This window comes from Manis javanica, chromosome 8 (genome assembly GCF_040802235.1).
Source record: "Manis javanica isolate MJ-LG chromosome 8, MJ_LKY, whole genome shotgun sequence".
NCBI lineage: Eukaryota > Metazoa > Chordata > Mammalia > Pholidota > Manidae > Manis > Manis javanica.
In genome coordinates this window covers 114,450,549-114,475,177 of record NC_133163.1, presented here as the reverse complement: position 1 = coordinate 114,475,177, position 24,629 = coordinate 114,450,549, and the positions used below count along the sequence as shown (strand labels likewise).

The 24,629-nt window shown below is 38.5% G+C and overlaps 2 protein-coding genes across 5 annotated transcripts in view; one reads left to right on the top strand and one right to left on the bottom strand.

The window, feature by feature from the left end:
- HACD3 (3-hydroxyacyl-CoA dehydratase 3) overlaps positions 1 to 6,270 on the bottom strand; it is a 29,456-nt gene extending 23,186 nt beyond the window's left edge. Inside the window, exon 1 of the mRNA XM_017677486.3 lies at positions 5,839 to 6,270. Within this exon, the coding sequence (XP_017532975.1) occupies positions 5,839 to 5,925 (87 nt within the window). The 5' untranslated portion in view covers positions 5,926 to 6,270. The remainder of the gene's footprint in view (positions 1 to 5,838) is intronic.
- Positions 6,271 to 12,786: 6,516 nt separating this feature from the next.
- The window catches only part of DPP8 (dipeptidyl peptidase 8), an 82,784-nt gene continuing 70,941 nt past the window's right edge, over positions 12,787 to 24,629 (top strand). For 2 of the 4 annotated variants that reach the window (XR_005059015.2, XM_073212016.1), the window contains exons 1-3: positions 14,629 to 14,766; positions 16,986 to 17,255; positions 20,722 to 20,834. Coding sequence is in view for 3 of the 4 variants with exons in the window: in XM_073212016.1 (XP_073068117.1) it covers positions 14,730 to 14,766; positions 16,986 to 17,255; positions 20,722 to 20,834 (420 nt within the window). In the remaining variant the exon portion in view is untranslated. Of the gene's footprint in view, positions 12,976 to 14,628; positions 14,767 to 16,985; positions 17,256 to 20,721; positions 20,835 to 24,629 lie in introns of those variants that run through there. The other 2 variants (XM_037010009.2, XM_037010010.2) reach the window with 2 other exon arrangements.

Sequence of the window (24,629 nt, the reverse complement as noted above, 5' to 3'; positions counted from 1 at the left end):
TCCACAGTTAATATCTCCAATAAGGATATGCATTACCATTGATAGCAGCACCTTACAATTGCTTTGGCAAAGTTGTCACTGCCTGGGCGTGTGCAAGCTTTACTGGTATTTCAGATGGCATGACTAGACAGCTGCAACTCAGTATTTCAGTCAACAAACCACTTAAAGGCCATTTGAGGAAGGAGTGTGAGTCCTGTTCTTGTCTACAAATATTTTGCTGACATCTCCTGGTACGATCAAGAAAGTGCCAGCATCAACACTTAATAAACAGGTATTGATGTCTTGAAAAAAAAAATGCCAGCGGTAACAGTAGAGCGCTCTTCCAGAAATGCTGCCTTACCAGTGCTTGTAATGGCACAGAGGATGACACTACGTGGAAAAACATGGACAGTGACATTTCTGAGAAGAAAAGTGATTCTGAAGAGTGGATTTTGTAGTATGAAGACAGTTTAGGAATACCTTCAATTTGTTTTACTTATATTTATGTGCACAGAAGAGTGAGAAACATATATACAGTTAGGTAGAGATATTGATGATTTTTAAAACTGTTTTGAAAAAGAAAATAAGCAGTCCCTGACATCTGTAACTGATCTGACATTTGCAGCTAGCTTTCAAAATTATTACAAGCTAGTCTAAGCTCACAGCAAAAACATTTGGTCTCTTATTGAACATAAACAATTCAAAGAATACAACCAAGCTCAGGTTTCTCTGAGACTGTGATAAGATGACATAAAATTAAGGTCATCCTGTTATTTTATCTAAGCACAGGTCACCATGCCATCCACAAAATACCCATAGAACTGTCCCCACTTTCTGACCACATTTGCAATCTAAAGCAAACCCCCACTTCCTCAGACCCTCTCCCAGATCTAACTAAACCCCAAATCCTATAATCACTTCTTGCTAACACCCTCTTACTGAGACACCCATGGTTCCCCATAGTGTGCTCTCCCTCAGCATAACAAACAAACCCAGTATCTTTATATGTGTTGCTCACCACTGAACCCCTAGTACCCAGCTCTGTGCCTGGTCCATTGGGGATGCTCTAGTTACCAAATTACATAATTAACTGCTTTGGGAGTGTTTTTGTACTATGGTTCTAAACAGTTTAGACTTATTTAATCTTTATTATGAAATATTTCAAGCAATCAGCCTTACACAGAAAAATATAGCAAACACCACAGTACCTATCATCCATTGGCATTTTGTGCTTGCTTCATTACAAGAAAGAAAACTGATGTGGATACAGTTATACAATTACTCAATCTTATTACCCTCTCTTCCTCAAACATATCCCATCCTGCAGGTAACCACTGTTCTAGAATTGGAGTTTATCATTACCACTGTATTCTTTATTCAATTACTACATATTGGTATTCATAACAACACAGCATTATTTTACATGTTACATAAATGGGTGCATATATAATTCATCAGCTTTTTACTTGGTATTTTATTTCTAGGATTTTTTTTCTATAGGTACAGGTAGTCCCATTATATTTATTTTAGCTGTTGTACAGTCTGTCACTGTGTAAATACACAATTTTCCACTCTTCTGTTATAAGAATTGAGGTTGTTTTCAATGTTTTTGCTGCAATGAACGTGCTGTCTCCTTGTGCATATAGGGAAGAGCTTCTCTAAGGAGCAAAACTTCCAAGTCATAAGACTGCATATTTTCAGCTTGACTGGACAGTGCCAAACTGTTCTCTAAACCAGTTTTAACAATTAACACTTCAACCAACTGTATAAAAATATTCCATCACTGAACATCCTCATCAACAATTGGTAATGTCAGACTTCATCCACCCCAATTTAATGTAAGAAATAATAGCCTATCATTTTAATTTACGTGTCCTTGATTACAACTGATATCAAGCATCTTTTCAGGTTTATTGGCAGTTCTTGTTTCATTTTACTCTGAACTGCTTATATTATCTTCCCCTTTTTCTGTCGGATACTGTCTCTTTCTTATTGATCTATAGATGGCTCTCTACATGTTCCAGATGTTAGTCATTTGTCAGTGATGTATACTCCAAATATCTTCTTCAATTTGTGTTAAATTTGTCAATCTCTTTCTTTAGGGTTTATCTTTAGTGTGTCTCATTTAACATTCTTCCCTGTTCCAAAACCATTAAGACAGTCTCCTATATTTTCCTTCAGTAGTTTTGCTTTATGCATTTAGGTCATTAACCCACCTGAAATTGACTTGTGTATGGCATAAGATCTCATTTTATCTTTGCCATTTGGATGAGCAATTGTCCCAATATAATTTCCTGAATGATTCTTCCTTTCCCCTATTAATTTGTAAAGCTACCTCTCCTGTACATTGTTTTTATATATGCGTAAATCTGCTAATACACTCTAATCTGACTATTGCTATCTTTGTTTCTCTCTGTCATCTAAGATTTAGTATCATAATAATAATCCCTTATGCTTGAATAACACTAATTTTACAAAGAATTTACAAAGCACTTTCAAAGACATTGTCCAATTCAAGCCTCAAAATAATCTTGTAGGAATCAGGTGTTATTATTCCCTTTATTTGAATGAAGAGACTGAGGCTCACAAAGGTTAACTGAATTATCCAGGGCCACCAGAGAGTAAGTAGAAGATCAAGTCTTTAATTAGCACTCTTTCTACTAGATTCTCTATGAGGTAAGGACAAGAACACTATCTTTCACACAGCTCCCAGAGCTATGCACTTTGTCCTCATACAACTAAAACTAACAAAAACTTTATAAATGAACAAATCTTTGGCAACTTGGCACAAACACGTCCACTATGCTCATCTTGAAAATAAACTCTATTCCGAAAGTAACCCCGCCCTACCCCCCTGGACTCCAGCTGGCCTTTGCTACTTCAAACCCCAAACACAGACAATGCTGCTGAAATCTTTATTGGGCACCATTTTTCTTCACATCAGTAGTGGTTTCTTATCAGCCACTAGCACTGCACCTCCGAAGACAGGAGGAAAGATATGAAAATCGGACAGCTCTCTGTGTTTCAGGAAGGGGAGGGGAGCAGAGCTAATGCACCCAAATTGGAATTCAACACTAAAACTCACACACATAAACTGTGGGGCACACCATAGAAAGCAGGGGACGACAGAGAGCTGTCTAACAACCCAGCACCTAGTTTAATGAGACACTAGTAGGTACTCCTCAAATGATTTTTATAAAGCAAATAAATGAATTTTCATCCTGTGCAAGAATAACTGGTTTCACAGGTCCTGCATAAAGCAACTGAGAAATGTTTAAAAGGAGCAGTCCCTGACATGTAGAAGCTGGCTTGACACTGACAAATAGGCCATGTTATTCTCCCATAGGATATAAACAATCTCATAGAATACCAACATCAAACAAAGTTAATCTGAAGCCTTGATAAAGTGAGACAAAGGCCATCTCATAATTTTGTGTAAACACAGACAAAAACATGGCTACTTTACCATCCACAAAATACTAGCCACACTTGCTTTTTTGGCAAAAATAAGGGACTGCTACTTCTCTACCAATTACAGGTTTTATCTATGTGCCAGTTTCTCCTCCCTGTAGATATAACTTATTCAGATACCCAACCATAGAATTGCCGCATTTTATGAGAGCATCTTATCTAAATCTAACCCAGATTCCTTAAACCCTCCCCCAATCACCAAAGTCCAAACCATATAATCAATTCTAACTCCCACTTAATGAGACAAACACCCTATTGTTCCCTATGAGTTATGCTCTCCCTTGCTGAAATGAATAATAAACCCAACTCTTTTAACTAGAGGTGTGTCCCTGGCAGTCTTTGGATAAAGGGCACTGACACAGTCCAAGTCAGACAATCTAAAAGTCTATGCCTTTCTCTTTCTGGAAAGTTCTCCCAATCTCAGTTTGACAAGAACACTCATTTCATTTCTGGAAGTCATCTTAAACTGAATAAAAGAGAAGTAACAAATTCCTTTAACACCAAGGACCTGGTTCAATATTTAAGTCCAACTCTGCCAATAAATATCCACAAAACTTGTTTCCTTCTAGATAGTATGCCCTTGGAAAGCTGAGTCTGTCTGACTCATCTTCATAAATCTGTAGTATCTCACTCATGGAGGAGGATTTCTTTTATGAATGGTATTAACGTGTTGCTTTTAAACTAGTGGTAGTTGAAATGGATTCCTTAGAATTACAGATGGGGAATTCCAGAAAACCCAAAAACTCAATTGGGGAAAAAAGATCTATTTTTTACCAAAAAATTTTAAAAGATTTCTCCCTCCAAAAGAAACTCCCATTTTTTCCCTCCACCTTTACATTTCTTTAACTATATTTCAAACATGTATCTTTTTATTTTTAAGTATATCTAATACAATTAACATGTGTTCATGTTTCTTCACAAAGAGGTTTAGCTCTTTCAAGAAAAATATAATTATGACGCATTCTTTCAATAGTCCAACTAATTTCCATTTCTTTCCACCACCAATGTCCTATTCCCCCTAAAAACTCCTTATCTGTTGCTTCAAAAGTATCCCAGAATATTGCATCCTTATTACAGGACAGACACCTAGAGAGTCCAGGGCCTGAATTTATTTAAGTGCTTTACCTAATGTTTAAGTAAATACAGAGATTGTCATAACATGTTCCTGCTTCCCTAGATCGCTGAAGAACCCTCTTAACATGGAGACTTTGATCCCCAACTACAAAGATTTTGTTTTTTCCTTTTTTATTAAAACACCTTGGAGCAGAATAGAGGGAAACAGCACAGAACATTCATTCATCCTCTGACGCAAAAGGATATATACTTCAGACTGGTTTAAACATTAAATGACACACCATGCAAAGTCACATCCTACTTAAAGGCATTTGGCCAGTATTATCTTTATCTTTCAACAGGAAAACAGGTGTATATTACAGAAGCAAAAATTAAATTCAACAAATTCAAGTGCACACTTAAGGAGCTTTGCAAAACAACATGCCAGCCAGACAGAGAGATCAAAACATATATAAACGCTTGACTCTGAAAGAATTAAGTGAAGTGAAGGAGGTTACAAAGTGCCACAGATGTCAAGAAGTTGGGAGTTAAGGATGACTGTAGAAAGAACATTCCAGACTGAACCTTCCAGTCCCTCAGACTGTACTTCTGGATGTTTGGACAGGGACATCGGGGTACACAGGTCATGGAATCTCCACCGTTTAGGAGGCTTCCGTATGTTCACATAAGGGGCCGATGACATCAAACATAAATGCTCAGGGTAACTTTATTTTTAAGCTCTCTATGCAACGCAAACCTGGACTCACAGCTTTCAGAACAAGAGGAAAAATCACTTCCTCGAGGTCTTCTGGATTTAAAAAGATTTAACATCATTTAACAGTTGAGGGGTGGGTGTGGCCCCTGAGGCAGCGGCGGGCCTGTGAATGTCCCCTGGCTGGACCTCTTAGGCCAGCGCTAGACGTCTAGCCACGGCCTAGCAAGCCTCTGTGCACTGCACCCCTGACGCAGCGCCTCGAAGGGCCTCAGCAAACCTGAACCCCGACGGCCGAATCTCCCGGGCCGGTTCGAGCTCCATCAAGCCGCAGACTGCGAACAAAGAGGAGGCCCGGGGCGGCCTCCGAGGCCCGCGCAGGACTCACGCAGACAGGTACCTGCAGCCCTCAGTATGGCGCCCTGGACCCGAGGTCTGCGGCTGCTCCCCGACGAGGGCGAGCCCCGGCCCGGGCCTGGACGCCGGGAGCGCACAGCGTCGCGGATCCAGTCGGCGCACCGCAGGCTCTCCCGCGCGCACCCGGACAAAGAAGACGGCGGTCCCGGGTGGTCCCCGGGGCTGCGATGCCCCGGCTCGTCCCGCCGCCCGGACCCGGCCTTTACCTGCACATCACTCAGCTCCACGCGCAGATACAGCTCGCGGTGTCGCTGAGCCCAATAGACGTGGGGCGTCAGCACCTGGTTCTCCATGGCCACACTGCTCAGAGCGCGGGGACACTCGGCCTGCGCCTCGCGGTCTCAGGTAGTGCGCGGCCAGCGGGTGCGGAACGCAGGCCGCAAACCCCCGCGCTTCCCAGCGCCAGCAGCCGGCAGGCTCGAGCCGCCCCACGCTCACGGGCCGCGCCTGCGCAGTGACGAGCGGTGGGGGGCCGCGTGTGGGGGAGCCGGCGGCGCGCGCTCAGGGCCAGCGGCTAGCCGTGCGCAGGCGAGCGGGGCCCGGGAGGGAAGGGGCGGGCCGAGGCGGGTGTGACGCCAGTGCTGCTGCGGCCGCCTCGGGAGTTGTAGTTGGCAGGTGCACCGCGCTTTCCCCCGTTCTCCAGGGTCGTGCTTTAAAATAGGTTTAAAATTAGAAATGCTGGAGAGTCATAAAGGACCGGTCAGTATGAGAAAAGAGCTTGGGACTGGTGTATCTGGAAGATCCCTCCCATTCTATCACTCATTAATTCAACATTTACTGAGCGCCTGCTAATTGAGCCTGGGTTTCGAAAGTAAACTATGGAGCTACAGGAGTAAGACAGTTTCCGCCGTTCTGGAACCCTGTAATTACAGGCACATTAAAGGTGATGATGGTTATAGGGGAAGTACGGGAAGAGGGTGGAAGGGTGTTTTGAGAGAGGAGAGTAAGTGCAAAACCCTAGGTTTACAGCGCAGTCCCATAGAACCTTATGCGATGATAGAAATAGTCCATTCTTCGCTAACAGTAGCCGCTAGCCACTTGAGGCTTTTTAGGACTTGAAATGTGGCCAGACTGAGAAAGTGAATTTTTAATTTTATTTACTTAAAATCAATTTAAATAGCCACATATCCAGCTATACTCATGGGCAGAGCAGGAGAGTTCTCTCTCTTAAAATAGGAAACCCAAATTAGAGACAACCCTAATTTATATCTAATTTAAACTGTCTCATCTGTACCAACTTTCATCTCTACAAATCTGCTACAGTGAAGAATTTAATAGGAAGCAACATTGCTATGAAAACCAGAAGTCTAGAACAAAAATGAAACTTATAAATCAGTTGTTAGCACCCATTTATTTAGCGAAGTACTGAGCACAGGCATTGAGAGATGAAAAGAAATGATGCCAGCTCTCAGGAAGCATTTAACTCAGAAGGTGGATTGTATAAAATATGGAGTGTTTTTAATATGAATGCGCTAAGCTCACGAAAAGGCAGGAAAGTATAAACTAAAGGTTTTAGGAGGTAGGGGTGGACATTTGAGAGCAAATCCTTGAGCGCCGGGCAGTGAAATAGGAGGAGGAATTTGATAGAGGTGAAGAAGCAGAGGTAGGGCAGTGGACGCATAGCACCCAAGTCCAAAGGTGAAGAGATGGGGGAAGTTCTGGGTGCTGGGGATTAAAGGCTTGGAGAGGAAAGGTCACCCTGGATCTGGAAAGACTGATAGGGAATGGATTAGGAAAGTCCTTGTTTGCTTCCATGGAGGTGTTTGTATGCTATCCCACAGACACCGGGGAGCCAAGGACATTTGTTTAACTGAAGATTAGGAAAATCATGTGCTCTGCAGAATGACCTGTCTGTGAGGAGGAACTGGAAGTAGGCAAACCGTTTGGAAGTGATGCAATCTGCCAGGAATGGAATACTGAAAGCAGTAACCTTGATAGCCTTGAATTTTGAAAAGAAAATACTTTTTGAAATGATGAAAGTATTTTTACTGCATTGCCTTTATTTCAATGCAGATGCAATATACAGCACTTCTTAAAAATTGAGGTAGATAGAAAATGGACAAATTTTAAACATCCACCTTTCGCTGAATTTTTACTTACATTTACATTTGTGCAATTAATTGCCACCTCGATTAAGGTCTGGAACACTTCCAGCATCCCCGAGGTTCTCCCATGTCAGTATACCCATCCTTGTCCCCAATTATTACTATCTTGACTTATATTACTATAGCTTTGTCTGTTCTTAAATTTCATATAAACGGAAGAGTTTCTTTCTTTTTGCAGCACAGTATTTCACTGAATGAAAATACCACAAATTATTATACAGTCTCCCAATGATGGACATTGCACTGTTTCCAGTTTTTAGCTATTATAAGTAAAGCTGCAATGAACATCTGTGCACTAGTCTTTTGGTGGATATGTGTATTTAATTCTCTTGGGTAAATACCTAGGAGTAGAATTGTTAGATCATAGTGTAGGTGTATGCTAAGCTTTTTAGATTAGATACTGCTAAGCAGCTTTACAAAGTGTTTTGATCAAGTTACATCCCCACAAGCAATGTTTGAAAGTCCTAGTTACTCTGTATCCTTGTTATTTTCAGTCTTCTTAATTTTAGCCATTTTGGTGGATGTATGACACAGAAATAAAACAATTTTATCCAGTATACTTGAAACCCAGTAAACTGACTTCTTTCCAAGGTGTATGCTACTGATAAGCAAGAAGATTGAATCTTGACATTTTGCCTCAGCTGCTCCATAAGAAAGGTCTGGAGGAAGGAGGTCTATCCAGCATGGTTCAACCACCACTAACCTACTGGTTGACTTCTCTGGGCTTGAGTTTCTAGATTCATCAAATGAGAGAGTTGAACTCTGCCCCTTCAATGTGCTTATTAGACATTTCTAAATAATCCTGTGAAGATGCTAGCTATTTTGGACCCCTCTCTCCAAGGGAAATCTAATTAAAAAATTAAGTGGAAGGAGGAATGAGTGGCATCCAGGTAAACTATAAAACTAAAAGATGGCAGAGGTGATCATCTCTGTCATCTTTTATGAAGGATGACAGAGCCAAGTAGCACTGCCAAGTTGAAGTAGGTGGGGCTGAAGGTTTTATGATAATTGGTCAAATGAAAATGCAGATTGAGCCCTGCCTGTCCGACCTTCTAGATGCAGCCTTCCCAGCTCTGCTTGGCCCTGGGTCATCTCTCCCTTCTAAGGCCATAGGAAGCATTTATTTACTGAGTGTTTGCTGTGAATGAAACACATGCTCAGTGCTTAAAACTGTTTTCCTGCCTTTGGCAAGTGATAATACATGTTCTACTTGTTCACCTTTTTCAGGATTCCTGGAAGCAGTTTGTAAAAATGAGCTGTAGAATTTGGCTGTTTTGTGTGTGCCTTACCCAGGATCACCTAGCCAATTAACCTTAACCAAAATAAGGTTTCTCTATCTAGACAGCACAAAGTTAAGAATAGAGAGGGAGACTGAGTGGATCAGCCCAGCATCTACTGGGGACGCATGTGCATTATGCCTGCACCAACCTCCTGTGCCGGGAGGGTGGGTGTTGCAGCCATGCATTGCTGGAAAAACCCTCCCTTCTGCCTGTCAATTTACAGTTCAGAAGAATGCACAGAATGCCCCCCACCTCAGACTAAACCTTCCTTGGGTATGGGCAGTAGCCTTTCCACCCTCTTCAGTTTGACGTACCTCATAATTCCTGGCTCTCCGGGCTGCTTATGTGGTTGTCAGGTGCAGACAGCTGGTATGCTACATTTGTGTAAAAACAGTGGACTAATGGGAGGAACAATATACCTATATATATTCATTTATATATCAAAATATCACTGGGAAGTATATGCAATAAATCAGTAACATCAGTTTTTGTGGGGAAGGAAATTGAGTGACTGGAGGATCAGGATAGGAGAATATTTTTTACTATAAGCCCTTTTATACTTCAGAACCTTTGAATCATGTGACAGTATTATCTTTCCAAAAACTGAGACATGAAAAAGAAAATCACCAGAGAAGGCCCTTTTTTATTATTGCAGCTTTGTTTATACTCTGCTGTAAAAAGATTCTAAATATGGGGGAAGTGGAAAAAGAAACTCTAGGCCCCCATATCGTGTTTCCTCAGCTAGATGATAAATCTCTACTTTGCCTACTTTGGGTATCCTTTGCATCTAATGCAACATGTTTCATATGTTGATGATAATAGTGCTGGAAAAGTTTTAGTGAAAGTGGCACACTCATGCTGAATGTAGCTAAGGGCAATATGAATTCATGGAACCATTTTGGAAAGCAGTTTTATAATACGTAACAAGAAAAATGGAGATGTTTATGCTGATTGGCCTAATAGTTCCCCTTTGGAGATTTTATTCTAAGAAAATAATTTCAACTTGATAATGGGAGGAATCTAGTAACCACAGTGTTGCTCATGTAATTGTATATTAATGATACCAAAATAAAGAGTATGACTTAGTCACTGTAATGGGGTTTGTGGGGGGGACATGGTGTAGGGGAGAGCCTAGTAAACATAATGTTCTTCATGTAATTGTAGATTAATGATAACAAAAAAAGGGGGGGATTACTCCCTGATAGGATAAAATTAACTGCAAAAAAAATCGTAATAAGATTATCTTTATACAACAACAAAAAATAATAATTTCAAGGAAAGGTGTATATATGAAAATGTTCACGATGTAACATTGGAAATTACACAAGGAAAATGACTAAGTGAATTGTATAACTACACAGCCATGCACATGGTGAATCAGAAATAAGCAATACTGAAAACTTTTATGATAAAAAAATCCAAAAGTTCCAATCACAACTTTATATGTTGATAAGATACTGGGAAGTAACTTCTGTTTTTGTTTTCTTCCTTTATAACCCTTGATCCCTCCCAATTTAGGGAGCTAGCATGAGGCAACCATTGCTTTCTGGGAGTTGTAATGTGGGACTAGAGAACAGAGGCATCACAAGCTTCTCTTTTAAGTCCAGCTGCATCTCTGAAACAGAAAATATTTGGAATAATATGCAGACTAAATAAAATTTTGCCAGTCAGAGTAGAGAGAAGAAAGTCAAAAGGGAAGTAAGGGACTCTCCTCGATGAAACTTACATAAATGATGCAACCTGACTTTGGAGTTCAGTAAACCCCAGGATTTTTTTTAAAGGAAGTGAGGGAGTGTCCCCGACAGGGAGCCTGAGTTTTGCCCTCACCTCCTCTAAAGGGCTTCTCCAAAGCTGAGGGGGATGGTAGATCTCCTCCACCCCCACGCCAAGTTTAGGGATCTAGGGAAAAAGGCCCGTGTTCATGCCCAGGCATTAGTGCGAGGCCCTAAAGAAGCGGTCCCCTAGTTTAATGAGAGTGAGTGGAGATGGAGGTTGGAGGTTGGCAAGACAGGGCCTGAGGCTTCCTGGGTGTTGGTGTAGGTACAGGAGATTATCTGAGAAGGGCCAGCAATCCTAGGGCAAAGAGGAATAGAGTACAGACTGACAACTAGAGACTGACAGGTAACAAATATCTCATTGGTACATCATCGGTTGGTTGGAGGTCACACCTGAGGATTAGCTGTATATTTGTTTCCTAGGGCTGCCATAACAGTACCACAAACTGGGTGGCTTAAAACAACAGAAATGTATTCTCTCTAGGTCCCCATAAGCCTCCCATTCTTTCCTATTCTGCAAAGCATTCTGCTAAGACTCAGACAAGATGCAGTTCAACCCTTGCCTGTGAGACCTATAGAATACATGTGAGGTTTCCAGGGTGTTTGGTGGAGATGTTACCCTACAGCTAGCTTTCTCAGGGCTTAAGGCTTTTTAAGCCTGCCATAGAGAAAATTAGACTGAAAATCAAGAAATCTGAATTCAAATCTAGTTCAATCCATAATTAGCCATGTGACTTAAGCAAGTCTTTTACCTGTCTAGGGCTCATTTTTTTTAATCCATAAAATTATACATTTTTTGTTTGTTTGCTTTTGGAAGGTCTTTTTCCTCTTATTAAAATGTAAACTGCACAAAGAGATTTTTGTCTATTTTTTTCACTACTGTAGCCCCGGTGCTCAGAACAGTGACAGGCACATGGCAAATATTCAAATAATGTAACACTTGCTGGATGAATGAAATGAAGTGCAAGATGTTTAAGTGTGTTTTGTTAGTGTGCGCATATGCACTCAGAGCCTTAAAACCTTCTTTCAGGTAATTTGCAGAAAATCCACAGAGGAGTCCCAGTGAAAATGTACCTTTCTTTTAGGGGAGCATGGCTAAAAAAAGCCTGAAGGAAGACTCATTTAAACTCAGTGAATAATTACCTACTGAGTGGAACATGGCACCCAAATGGATCTTTTTTTAGTGCTCTTATAATACATCTTAATGACACACACTTCTGACACATAGTTTTTTGTAATAAAGAATATAGGGGAGCCCCAGCTTTTCCACTATTTTTGTTCTACGCCTACCACTTTCCTAGTCATCGCCTCAGGCTCCCCTTTTCTCACCCTCAGCAGAGAGAAAGAGTAGTGTAGAATAGGAAAGAAATAGCGGATCGAGAGACTTGCCTCTAGTTTCTGATTATTCTGAGTCACTCCCTGTCCTGGGCCCACGGTTCCTTCACTTTGCGTTACTGTGACACACATGATTTTCTTTAATTCAACTAAGTGACGTGTTACTATACCTCTTTTACAGATAAAGAAATCATGCCTCAAAAAGATTGAGTGACCTGCTTAAGATCACTCATACTAGAACCGAGCTTTCTGACTCCAAGTTCAGGTTTCTGGCAGTAACAACGAGCCTCTCAGAAGATCCCAAGGCCCTGGTCCCTTCCCTAGGGCATCTCCGGGAAGGGGAAGAGATTTTTGCCTGGCGTGCTCCCTGCTCTAATCTCAGCGTCTACAAGTCGGCCTGGAACATTGCGGGCACTCAGTATACATTTGCGGAATGAAAGAACTGGATGAGTAGAGACGCACCACAATTTGTCCTGTGACTTTGAGCAAGTCGCTGCCCCTGGATTTCATCTTCGTCCCACAACCCCGTTCAGGGACCTTCCCGCGCCTCGTTCGCTCCTCCGACCGCTAGACGGCACTGTCGTAACGGACCCTGCGCAGCAGGGAGCGGCGCCCTTCTTGGCCCCGCTGCACCTTCGCTAGTCCGAGGGCGGGTCGCGAGGAACGGGAAGTACCGAGCTACCGCTGCCGCCGCCTTTAAGTACCGCGTTCGCCGCCTCGGTTACTACTCGCTCTGTCGCCGAGGGACCTGCTGCAGCCGGGTCGGGAGTGGAGGCGGCGCGGCATGAAGCGGCGCAGGCCCGCTCCGTAGCACCGTCGGGACGGTCCGGGCGGGGCCGGGGGGGAAGGTGCAGTATCCGCTCCCTCTCGTTCACCTTCGCCCGCGAGGCCTGGGCCCCAGCCCACCGGGGCCTCAGCCTCACGGAGGAACCGCACGGCGCGTTCTCCGGTTAGAGCGTCTGCGGTTCACCCGGCGAGCTGCCCCGCGCGGGCCTGAGCCGGCGGCGGGGCCCCACTGCCGGAAGAGGAAGCTGAGGCTCTGAGATTCCGAGTCAAGCAACGTTCACTGGGCGCCCCCTGAGCGCTGGCCTCCGGGCTCACACGTCCGTTATCTTAATTGAGCCTTGCTGGGGTTGGGAACCGGGTATTGTCCGGCTTACAGATGAGCAAACGGGAACCCACAGAGGCGAAGGGATTTGCCTGAAGTCCGATTGTGGCAGATGGGATTAGGACTGAGATTTTTCTGGTTTCCCAGCTGGTTCTTTCTACTACCTCACTAGGAAGATTCCCTCCCTTCTCACTGGTCCCCCTCTCATTCTATTTCACCCACCGGGGTAGGAATAATTCCTTTTCCAAACCTTTCCTTTATACATTTTTATGCTAAGACTTACGAGATATATCATCCCCCGAAGTCTCCTCCTCAGCATTCTCTGCTACACCTCTCCTCTTTCTCAATTCATAGCTTTCAAGATCTTTGCCTCGTCTATGATAACGAACCTCTCAACTAGCTGTGGACCCTGAGAGTGAAATGACTAGGCTTCCGTGAGGCTTGGGGTGTTTAAGCGGACGACTGACCCTTGCATTCAAAATTAAGGAAAGACGTTTTGAGTGAGGGGTTTAGTGCGTGGAAACGTGCCCTGACATCTTAGTCCATTGTTGCTGTGCTAGCGGAGCTTCACTGTTTGTCCCCATTTGCCACTGAGCATCACTCATCACATCTTTTTCTATCACCTGCTTGGGCTATGAGAGCCCAGAATTAAAACTGATAACAAACTACATGTGTAGTCACGGATCCTCCTCTTATTTTTGCTTTACTAAAAACATAATTTCAACAAACGTAACGCTTCCTTTCCCAGAAAACTTGCCTAATTCAACTATTTTCAGAGTGTATGTGGACAGGAAAGAAGCAAAAGTGGAGTGCACTTAAAATGGACGATACATTCTTTATCTTGTGAAAATTTTAAATTATTAAATGAAAGTTTGTTCCCTTTCCACGAAAGTGGCCTGTTCAATAATTAGTACTGGTTATTCTACTGAATCTGTTCTTGTCTCCAACCAGCCCGGTATGTTTTACATAAAATAATACAAATGTGTTAGGTCAAAGGAACAGGGCCAGGCACATAGAAATAGAATTTATTAATCATCTGTCATTTTTGAGAAGTTGCAATAGCCACTGAGGAACCTCACATCTGTATGCCATTTATACTTCTTGAAGTTCTTCCATAATTTTCCTTTTAATGTTTGTCTGGACATCAGGATTTATATGATTATTAGGGTATTCTTTTAAGTAAATAGGGCTATACAGTTCTGAGATAAGTTCATAATTTTAATAATCTAAAATGCAGATAAGGTAAATCAGGCATATATTATGCAAAAAAGAATATTGCTGTATCAGTTTTAAGTACTATTTGAAACGTTTTGGATTTAATATTTTTGGCCACATGATCTATTTTAATAATGATCAACAGCATTATATCTTATTTCATTATCCTGGTGAGCAGGATTGGATGGTGAGAAAAGGAAAGACTCCTATGAGAAGAGACCAGGATGAGCAAAGGGAGCTATACTTGAAGTTGAGTCACTTGAAAAAAGATCTCTTTGAATGTGGAAGAGATCTGAGCAGATGAAAATACAATCAGGTAGGCACCAAGGAAGGGCCTTAAGTGAGGAGGTAGGTGGGTCAGTAAAATACATGCACTGTGCTGAGATTATATACTGAACCTATTTTCTAGTTTTTGAAATTAGAAAACTCAGATCACATATTTTGAGGATGTATACAAGTTATGGAAATCTGGAAATTAAATGATTTAGTAACATTTGTGTCAATTACTAAAGTTATATAATATCAGGTCTATGCTATGAAATGCAGGATATACATGTACCATAAACATACAGAGTACTAGAGCATCATTTGAACTGTAAAAATTTGTGTGTGTGTGTGTGTGTAGAGTCAGAAATAGTCCAGAGACCCAGTACAATTTAGGAATACCAGATAAGTGCAAGCTGACATAACTTTTACATAGGAAAGATGTCAAGTTAATGACTCAAGAAGCTGGGTAGTAAGGCTTGGGAATTCTGTCTGCTGAGCTTCCCTGTTCTATTTCCTAGTCCTATTCTTGACAAGCAATGGTTTGGAGATTAAATTCCAAATTTAACACAAGGGAGGTTGAGAAAAGTGAGCGCAGTTTGTATAACTTCTCTCATGAGTCCCTCACTCCATTAGAAATCAAACCCTTGGCTTACGTGATAGAAAGTAGGCCTCCACTAGTTTAGATGGGCAGGCAGCACCTCTATCATGGACTATCGATATCTGTGCTGAATACCAGTTGAGCCAAATCACTTTTTCTCTGCTGAGCTATTTGGATTTTAGTCATTGAGGCAATAATATTACAAGTTGTATAGCTGATATAACTCTTGAGTGGGTTTTCTGGCCAGTTTGATACTGTTACATTGAAAATGGTAGCATAGTTCACCGTAGCATGAAAAAAAGATACAAATCCTGGCCACATAGTTCAATTGATTTTGCATGCCATAATGCATGTCTGATAAACTAATTCACAGCCCACACCTGCTAATTACTTTTTATCTGTAGTTGGTAGCTCTTGCCATGAACTCCTGTTAACCTGCAAAATTGAGCTTTAAAAGTAACATTGTATTAAGTTGATTGTTGTTCTGGAAGTACTTAATAATTATGTGAAATTGGTTACATAAATGTAATCTAGTTTCTCTCAAGTACACCTTTTTGACATTTGTTAGACCAAAAAGCAGATTGTAAAGGCTGGTCCTGACCTCTCACGCCGCCCACTCTCCCTTTGAGAGTGTACTTTCTCCTTGCTCAGTAAAACCATCTTATAGCCTTAAAAGAAAAAAAAAGCAGATTATCCCAGAACTTTTGTTTACGTTTCTTTTTGGTAGTGTCATGAATAATACATGTCAGTATCACACAATGGCTTACAGTAACATTTCTTGTTATTTTCTCTGATACTTTGTCCTCTTCCATTTAAATATTGAAATAGATAAAGGGAAATACATTCTCTTCTGGATCTATAAAATGAAAAAATATTAGTATATGAAATAACATTGTTTTGGAGTCAATCTGGTAAATTGGGTTCAGACTTGTGGTTATCAAAATACAGTAAAATGTTTTCTGCATCAATGTCTTCAACTAATTAAAGCCACTTGATTTTTTTTCCTCTCATTTAATCATGAGAGTAAAAGTTGTATAATCTGTAATAGCGTCACCACAAATGATCATAAAATGGTGATGTCTAAGCAAGAGCAGAAAAAAAGAAAAATGTACCAGCAGTTAAGTCTTTATTGTTTGGAGTTACATTTAAAAGGAAACATTATATTATCTTGGGTAAGTGTCTTAGGAAGGTTATTACAAGTACATTGTGACAATTTTCTTACTGTTTTAATTGGTGGTGACTATTTCTGTTAACTGAAGAAGTCCACATTTATTAAATGTATTACTTTTTAAAATGCAAAAACACTAACTCCCTTGGCACATTTAGCTTCACTATTGACATGGTCTTGGATGGAGCATAACAGCCAACTGGCATATGGCCTGTTTGCTTCCAGCGTGGGAAAGAAAAAGGAATTTTGGCAAGAGACACCAAAGGAGAGCCTTTTACAAATGTTCCCAAAGGAATTTATAGTCACTGTGAAATAGACATGACCTCAATTTTTTTTAATCTCATTTTTAAACTGAACACAGAAAAGGGGAACTGTTGCTTCTCTTACTAGGTGTTATTGCAACTGTGCTGAAAAGCATATTTTTCTTGAGGGTTGCATATCAGACTGTCATTTTGATGAAGAGAAGGCAGGCCTGTGAACATTATGTGCCTTGTTTTTCTAGGAAAATGCAACATGGCAGCAGCAATGGAAACAGAACAGCTGGGTGTTGAGATCTTTGAAACTGCAGAGTGTGAGGAGAATATTGAATCACAGGATCACCCTAAATTGGAGCCATTTTATGTTGAGCGATATTCCTGGAGTCAGCTTAAAAAGCTGCTTGCTGATACCAGAAAATATCATGGCTACATGATGGCTAAGGCACCACATGACTTTATGTTTGTGAAGAGGAATGATCCAGATGGGCCTCATTCACACAGGATCTATTACCTTGGTGAGTACGAAGTCATAGCTTCTGAGAGGAAATGCTTTCTTAATTCAAAGTTAGAGGCTACATATAATTGGCAAGTTTTGGTGAATAACTGAATGATGGTTTTATTTTATTTTATTATTATTTTTTTAGGAGAGCAAGGTACAGGCTGTTATTTAGAGATAAAGTGAGAGAATAGAGCTCCTGGCTCATACCAGGAGGGGACAAGAGAGTCCTCAATGATGGTTTTATTAAAGGAAAAAGAAACTGATTTGAAGAAAATCAGTTTGGGTGCTGTTAGTTTTGGTTCATCAGTAACTTTATTACTTGCAGATTAACAAATCATGACTTGACCATAATCTTACTTTCAAAGTCAAAGTTGAAGATGCCAGAAATTACTTCTTCCTAAAGCTAGTTGAAAATGCCTTTCCTTAGGAATGGTCAGATTAGGAACACAAACAATAAAACCATTACTTTGTTCCCATGCTGCTTTCATTTTTTTAAACCAAGCCTGGTCTCTTCTTCTCAAGCCCATTCACTCTGTCTAAAATATATTGCAGCACAGATTTACTTTTTTGTTTATTAGATTTTTCTCCCCTCCTCCAAAGCTATTTCATATACATGCACACACATATACATATATACATACTTACATACCTATATACATACACATATATTTAGGAGTATTCTCTGCATTAGTCCACGTCAGTAATTATAGATTCATTCTTTTTAACAACTCCAGAGTCTTCCATTATATCGTTGCACCATAATTTACTTAACCAGGCCTGTAATAATGGGTATTTAGGTTTTTCTATTTTGTTATTACAAAAGATGCAGTGAATATCACTGTTTCAGATCATTTTGTACATGTGTGAATTTGATTATAGGACTAATTACAAAGGGTGGAATTACTAGGACAAAAGGTGTATGTATTCTAAATTTTGATTGATACTGCCAAATTGCCCCTTCAGTGAGGTTATAGAGTTTATATTCCTATCAGCATTGTCTCAGAGTATCTGTTGCTCCACACCTTCACCAATAGTAAGTAATCAAACATTTTTATCTTTTCCAGTCTGATTAGTGAACAGCAGTCTCTCATTGTAGTTTTGTTTTAGTTATTATTTTTTAAATTGAGGTATAATTGACATAACGTTATGTTAGTTTCATAATAATTGCAAAATAATTGCAAAATGATCACCACAATAAGTCTAGTTAACGTCTCTCATCTTAATAGTTAACAGAAAAATACCTTTTTTCTTGTGACAAGAATTTTTAAGATTTACTCTCTTCAGCAACTTTCAAATATGGAATACAGTATATTTATAGTCACCATGCTATAAGTTATATCCCAATACCTCACTGTAGTTTTAATTCATATTTCTCTTATTGGTGAGGTTGAGTATCTTTTCACATATCTAAAAGACATTTGTATTTCCTTTACTGTGACTGATCTGTTTAGAAGCATTGTTTATTTTTTATTGAGTTATATGGTATTTTTTTTTTTTTGACTTAAGCATTTTGTGTTTGTATAATGAGGGAACTAACCCATTGTGGTATTTTTTCCTGAGGTTTATTTTTTGCTTTTAGTGCCTTTTGCCATGTAGGAATTTGTGATTTTTTTTTTTTGTAGTTAAATTTTTACTTTCCTGTAGTTTTACGTCATATCTAGAAAGGTTTTCCCAACTCCAATACTATATTTCTAAAAATCTTTATATACTATTTGTCCCATTGAGTTGTCAAATCAAGTTCTGATACTATGCTGCTGCTTATTTTTGTAGTTTTATTAATCTTACTGTTTGATAGTACTAGTCACTTTTTCATACTTTTCTTAACCATTTTTGTTTGCTTGTTTTTCTATGAGAACTTAAAATTAGCTTGTGAAGAAAGCTCCTTCTTTCCAACCCTATTTATACTGTTTTGGGATTACATTTTATTTATAGATAAAATTAGGGAAAATTAACAATCTTTAAAATGTTGAGCTTTTCAAGAAAGTTGTATACCTTTTCATTTGCTCTAATCTTTCATATCCATCTGAATTTTAAACTTTGTTTCCATATAAATCCATTGTTTTACAAATTTTAAATATATACTTTGAACACCAATAAGTGTATGTGTCATCAGGAAAGAAATAATATTAAAGCCCATTTTGTGTGAGTGTACATAGAATGCCCTAGAATTTGTTACTGGTCATGGGTGAAGGCAAGGAAGACATTATGGAACAAGGAGCAGTTTCAGGAGGGTCAGCCAAAATGATTGTGGGGAATGTGGGAGGTTAAATTAGAACCAGTGTTTTAATAAGTGAGGGCTGAAGGCTCTTAGAAGGAGAAGGCTTAAGGGGGATATCACGTTTTGTAAAATTATGAATGGTGTGGATAGGTGACCACGGTCTTAAGAATTCTAGAACAAAGTAACTCTGGAAAATACAAAATAGATTTAAAACAAAATCAAGTGCTAAAGTAAATGTCAGCCGATCTAACTTTTTACTCAGAAAGACAATGCAAATTAAGGAAGGTTTAGGAAGATACAGGGAAAAAGGAAGATGTGATATATATATGGGGGCTCATCCCCAAACTTTGCAAGGGTTAGCATGGAAGTTGTCATGCCCTTCCACAGACTGCCTCTGCCATGGTCAGAAACACTAGGCTGAGGATCTGTTCCACCAAAAGGCAGTTTTATTGTTCTTCCTGTGAGATTTATTTTCTCCTTGCATTTTCCCCTGGCTTTATTGGAAGTGATACATTTCTAACATCTTTTAGAGTAGAAGGGCTTTGTTTTACTTTGAGTTTTCTTTGGTTCACATCTTCATAACCATAGTGTATTTCTATTTTCTTTTGTATGTAGTACATTCTGTACTGCTGAGATCTTCCCATTCAGTTACTGCATGATTTTAGTAGACCTGGCTTCTACTTAGTATAGATTTTCCTTCACCATTCCCCAGTAAAGGACAAAGATTTTTAACAAATCAGCTATCAGATTCTGTGTTGTTTTAATAAGAATATACTCTCATTTGAAACTTATTAGTGATTACAGTTATGAAACATTTACGAGGAAAAACTAGAATTCATTTAGACCTATGTATATTGGTGCTTTAAATGATGCAAGAGAAGAAACTTAGAAATATGAAGTTGTTAAAAGCACTCCCATTTAGAATCTCAGATGAGTCTACTGCCAACTGAGACTAATAGTTTCCAAAAAAACGTAAAAATGACACTTATCTGTACATCATTTTATACACTTTTATCTTTGTTTTGAGGGGGACTAATATCTGAATATCAAAATGAAACCTGAGCATTTTTCTGTGAAGCCTGAGTTTTACTGAAGAAAATTTCTGTGGCCTATGGCACGTGCATCTCCTACTTGTTAACATTCATTATAGATCCCGTAGAGTGCAGAATTTTGCAGTATATAGAAGCATTATGTACTTACTACTATGACTGCAGTAGGTTACAATTTTTTTAAATAATAAAAAATGATTATTTTTCCCTTACAGCTATGTCTGGTGAAAACAGAGAAAATACACTGTTTTACTCTGAAATTCCCAAAACCATCAACAGAGCAGCAGTCTTAATGCTTTCTTGGAAGCCTCTCTTGGATCTCTTTCAGGTAGGATTAAACATTGTTATTCCTCTGAATTGGTATATATTTTTATATACTGCATTTATTTAGAGGCAGAAATTCAATTGGAGTTTTATATTTGAAGTAGATATCAATCAAAAGGAATTAAAATACTTTTATATTTTGCTTATGTGACTCTTAAATTCCACTTGATTCTCAATATCTGAAACTAAGGGATATTACAATTCACATTTTTTTAAAGCCACCTTCTCTGCCTTTCCTTTCTATAAATTTGCTAGTTATGTAGTTCTCTTATTTTGGGAGAGAAGCTGTTCACATAAAACAAGCAATATATATTTCCAGAAAGCTTTTTATTGAAATCTTTAAATTGAATTTGTAGTTCTAATACTTGGTAACAGCACTAAATTAAGGGTTAAGTAATGGTACTAAGTTCAGTTTTTAATTCAATTTATAAAAAATCATGTCTTAGGGTTTTCTTTTTTCAGTATTTTATCTTTGGACAAAATGCAGATAGTCTAAAACATACCAAAAACAAGATGATAGGGTTTGATTGAACTGAAATAATGGTAGTTTTCTTGTGGAGCAGATTAACGAGTTAAAGTCCTTTTTTTTTTAAATTTACATTATAGAAAATTTTAAACCATACAAAGTAAAACCACTGTGAACCAGTTTCAACAGTTATAAAATCTTGGCCGTCAGTGTTTCATTGTAGCCTTATCAGTCCTCCCTCACAATCCTGATCCCCACTTCTTGGATTATTTGGAAGCAGAGCCAGAGATGTCATTTCACTCCTAAAGAAATTATTATGTACCTCTAAAGGACACAAATTCTTCTTAGACATTATCACAATGTTATTGTAATATCTTTTAAATACTGATATTTCTTCATATGAATATCCAGTTAGTGTTCAAATTTCCCTGATCTTTAAATACATTTTCTCACCCTTGATTGGTTCAAATCAAGATCTAAATAATGTCCATATATTACAACTGATTGATAGGTCTCTCAATAAGTCTCTTTTCATCCCTTGGTTTCCCCTCTATCCTATTTTTCTCCATTGCAGTTTATCTGTTGAAGAAAGAAGGTCTGTTTTGCTGATTGTATGCCTATAGTATTATTTGATGTTTTTTAGTTCCTTGCATTTTCTATAAATATAAATAGGTAGTTAGATCTAGACACCTGATCAGAACCAGGTTTCCTTTTTTGAAAGCAAGTACTTATTTTTTGAAAGCAGGGTCTCAAACAGATATTTGTACACCTATGTTGATAGCAGTGTTATTCACAATAGCCAAAAGGTGGAAGCAACCTAAGTGTACATGGACAGATGAATGGATAAACAAAACAAAATGTGTTATAAACATACAATGGAATATTGCTCAGCCTTAAAAAGGAAGGAAATTCTAACATCTACATTGATGAACTGTGAAGACATTATGATAAGTGAACTAAGCCAGTCACAAAAGGACAAATACTGTATGATTCCACTTATATGAGGTGCCTAAAGTAGTCAAATTTATAGACATTGAAAGTAGAAAGGTGATTGCCAGGGGTTGGGGGAAGGGCAAAATGGGGAGTTATTATTTAATAATAGAATTGAGGGGCATAGAATTTCAGCTTTGCAAAATGACGGAGTTCTGTAGATGAGTTGTAAAACGATGTGTGTATACTTAACACTACTGAACTGTACACTTAAATATAGTTAAATGATAAATTTATATTATATATATTTTACCACAATTTCAAAAAAGTAATAAATAATGTGTGCTTCCATTAAGAGGCATATAGAGCTTTATTTCTAGATCATTTCCTAGATCCATTAATTTATTATGAGTTTTAAATAGAATTTTATCATTCCTTTTATTAACTGAAATTCTATAAAGAGAAACTACTCTTCAACAACTGTTCAGTTATCCTGAAGTTGAGTTCACAATGGACAAGCAGAATGATGTTCGATTCTTTCCCTTCATTTATTATTTTTCAAATAATTTGTTTCCTGCAGTCCTCCGTAAGTGATTGGTTAGGGTTTGGGGGAGGTTTTTTTGATATCTTCATATTACAGAGTAAATCTGTTTGATTTCTTTTGATCCATTGACTGTTATTATTCTTACACAAATTGTCTTATTTTTAGTTGGTGGAAGCCCCTTCAGTTTGTTATGTCAAACACTTTGTTTTCTTCTTATGGCTGAATAATATTCCATTGTGTGTATGTACCACATCTTCTTTATCCATTCATCTACTGATGGACACTTAGCTTGCTTCCATTGCCATTATATTCTTAAGCCATATTTTTAGAAATGAAATCACTGGACTAAAAAATTTATTTTGCCAGATAAGCCAAATTTCCCTCTATAGGAACTGTGCCATTTTGAATTCCTACCACCAAGGTATAAATATCTTGTTTTCCCACAGACTGTCCAACACATTATTTGGTCAAACAGGGATTTTTGCCAGTCTGATAGATACAAATGGTATCCTGCTGTAGTTTAAATTTCATTTCTGTTATAGGCAAAATTTACCATTTTTAAATATAATTAAAGTTACTGCATTTCTTTCTCTGTAAATTATTTATTCATAACTCTAATCTGTTTTTCTATGGGGTAATTGGTCTTTTTCTTCATTTTTAGGAACCTTTTATATACTGGGGATATCAACACTTTGTGATATACTTTGCAAATATTTTTACCTGGTTGTCATTTATATTCTTTTTTTAGGTGTGTCTAAGTGTGTTCAAGCATATATATATGCATATATTTTGGCCATGTGAAAGATTTTTATAATAAAATGTATGATGCTTTTTCTACATTGCTTCTGTATTGTACTGCTTCTGTGTATGTCGCTCACAGTTAAGAGTTTTCCCTGCACCCAAGTTATAAAAGAATTCACCCATGTTTTCACCTAATTACTTATATGGTTTCAGTTTTTAAAGCTTTATTGAGCTATAATTGATATATAAACTGCAAATATTAAAGTGTACAATTTGATAGACTTGGATGTATCTACATACCTATGAAACGATTACCTCAGTCGTTACCCCCAAAAGTTTTCTTCTACCCCTTGGTGATCTCTCCCACCCACCCATCCCCAGGCAACCATTTTACCAGTTTTGTACAATCTTTCATAAGATTTATCTCTAAGTATTTCATATTTTTAAAATTCTGTTATAAATTGCATTGTTTTCTAATTTCAACTTTAGTATTTAGTTAGTATTTAGAAATATAATTGATTTCTAGTATTTAGAAATATAATTGATTTTGATCTTATATCCTACAACCTTGCTTAAACTCATTTATTAGTTCCATTAGTTTTTTTATAGCTCCCATTGGATTTTTCTATATAAACAGTTACATTGTCTGCAAACACTGGCCTCTACCTTTACAATATGGTTGCCTTTTGTTTCTTTTTCATGCCTCATTGTACTAGTTAACTCCTCCAGTACAGTGTTGATTAGAAGTGGTGAAAGTAGATGTTCTTGTTGTCCTCTTGATCTTTGGGGGAGTCATTTAGTCCTTAACCTTTAAGTCTATTAGCTGTAGATTTTTCATAAATACCCTTTATTAAGCTGGAAAAGTTCCCTTCTATTTCCACTTTGCTTAAAATTTTTATCAGGAATAGATAATGAATTTTGGCAGGTGTTTTCTTCTGTGTCTATTGAAAATATAGAGTTTTTCTTTCTTAATTTGTTAATATGGAAAAACATCACTTGATTGTTGAACATTTAACCAACCTTGCATTCCTGGGATAAAGCCCACTTGGTTATGATTTATTATCTTTTTAAATGTTGTTTGATTTGATTTGTTAAAATTTTGTTTAGTTTTATTTATG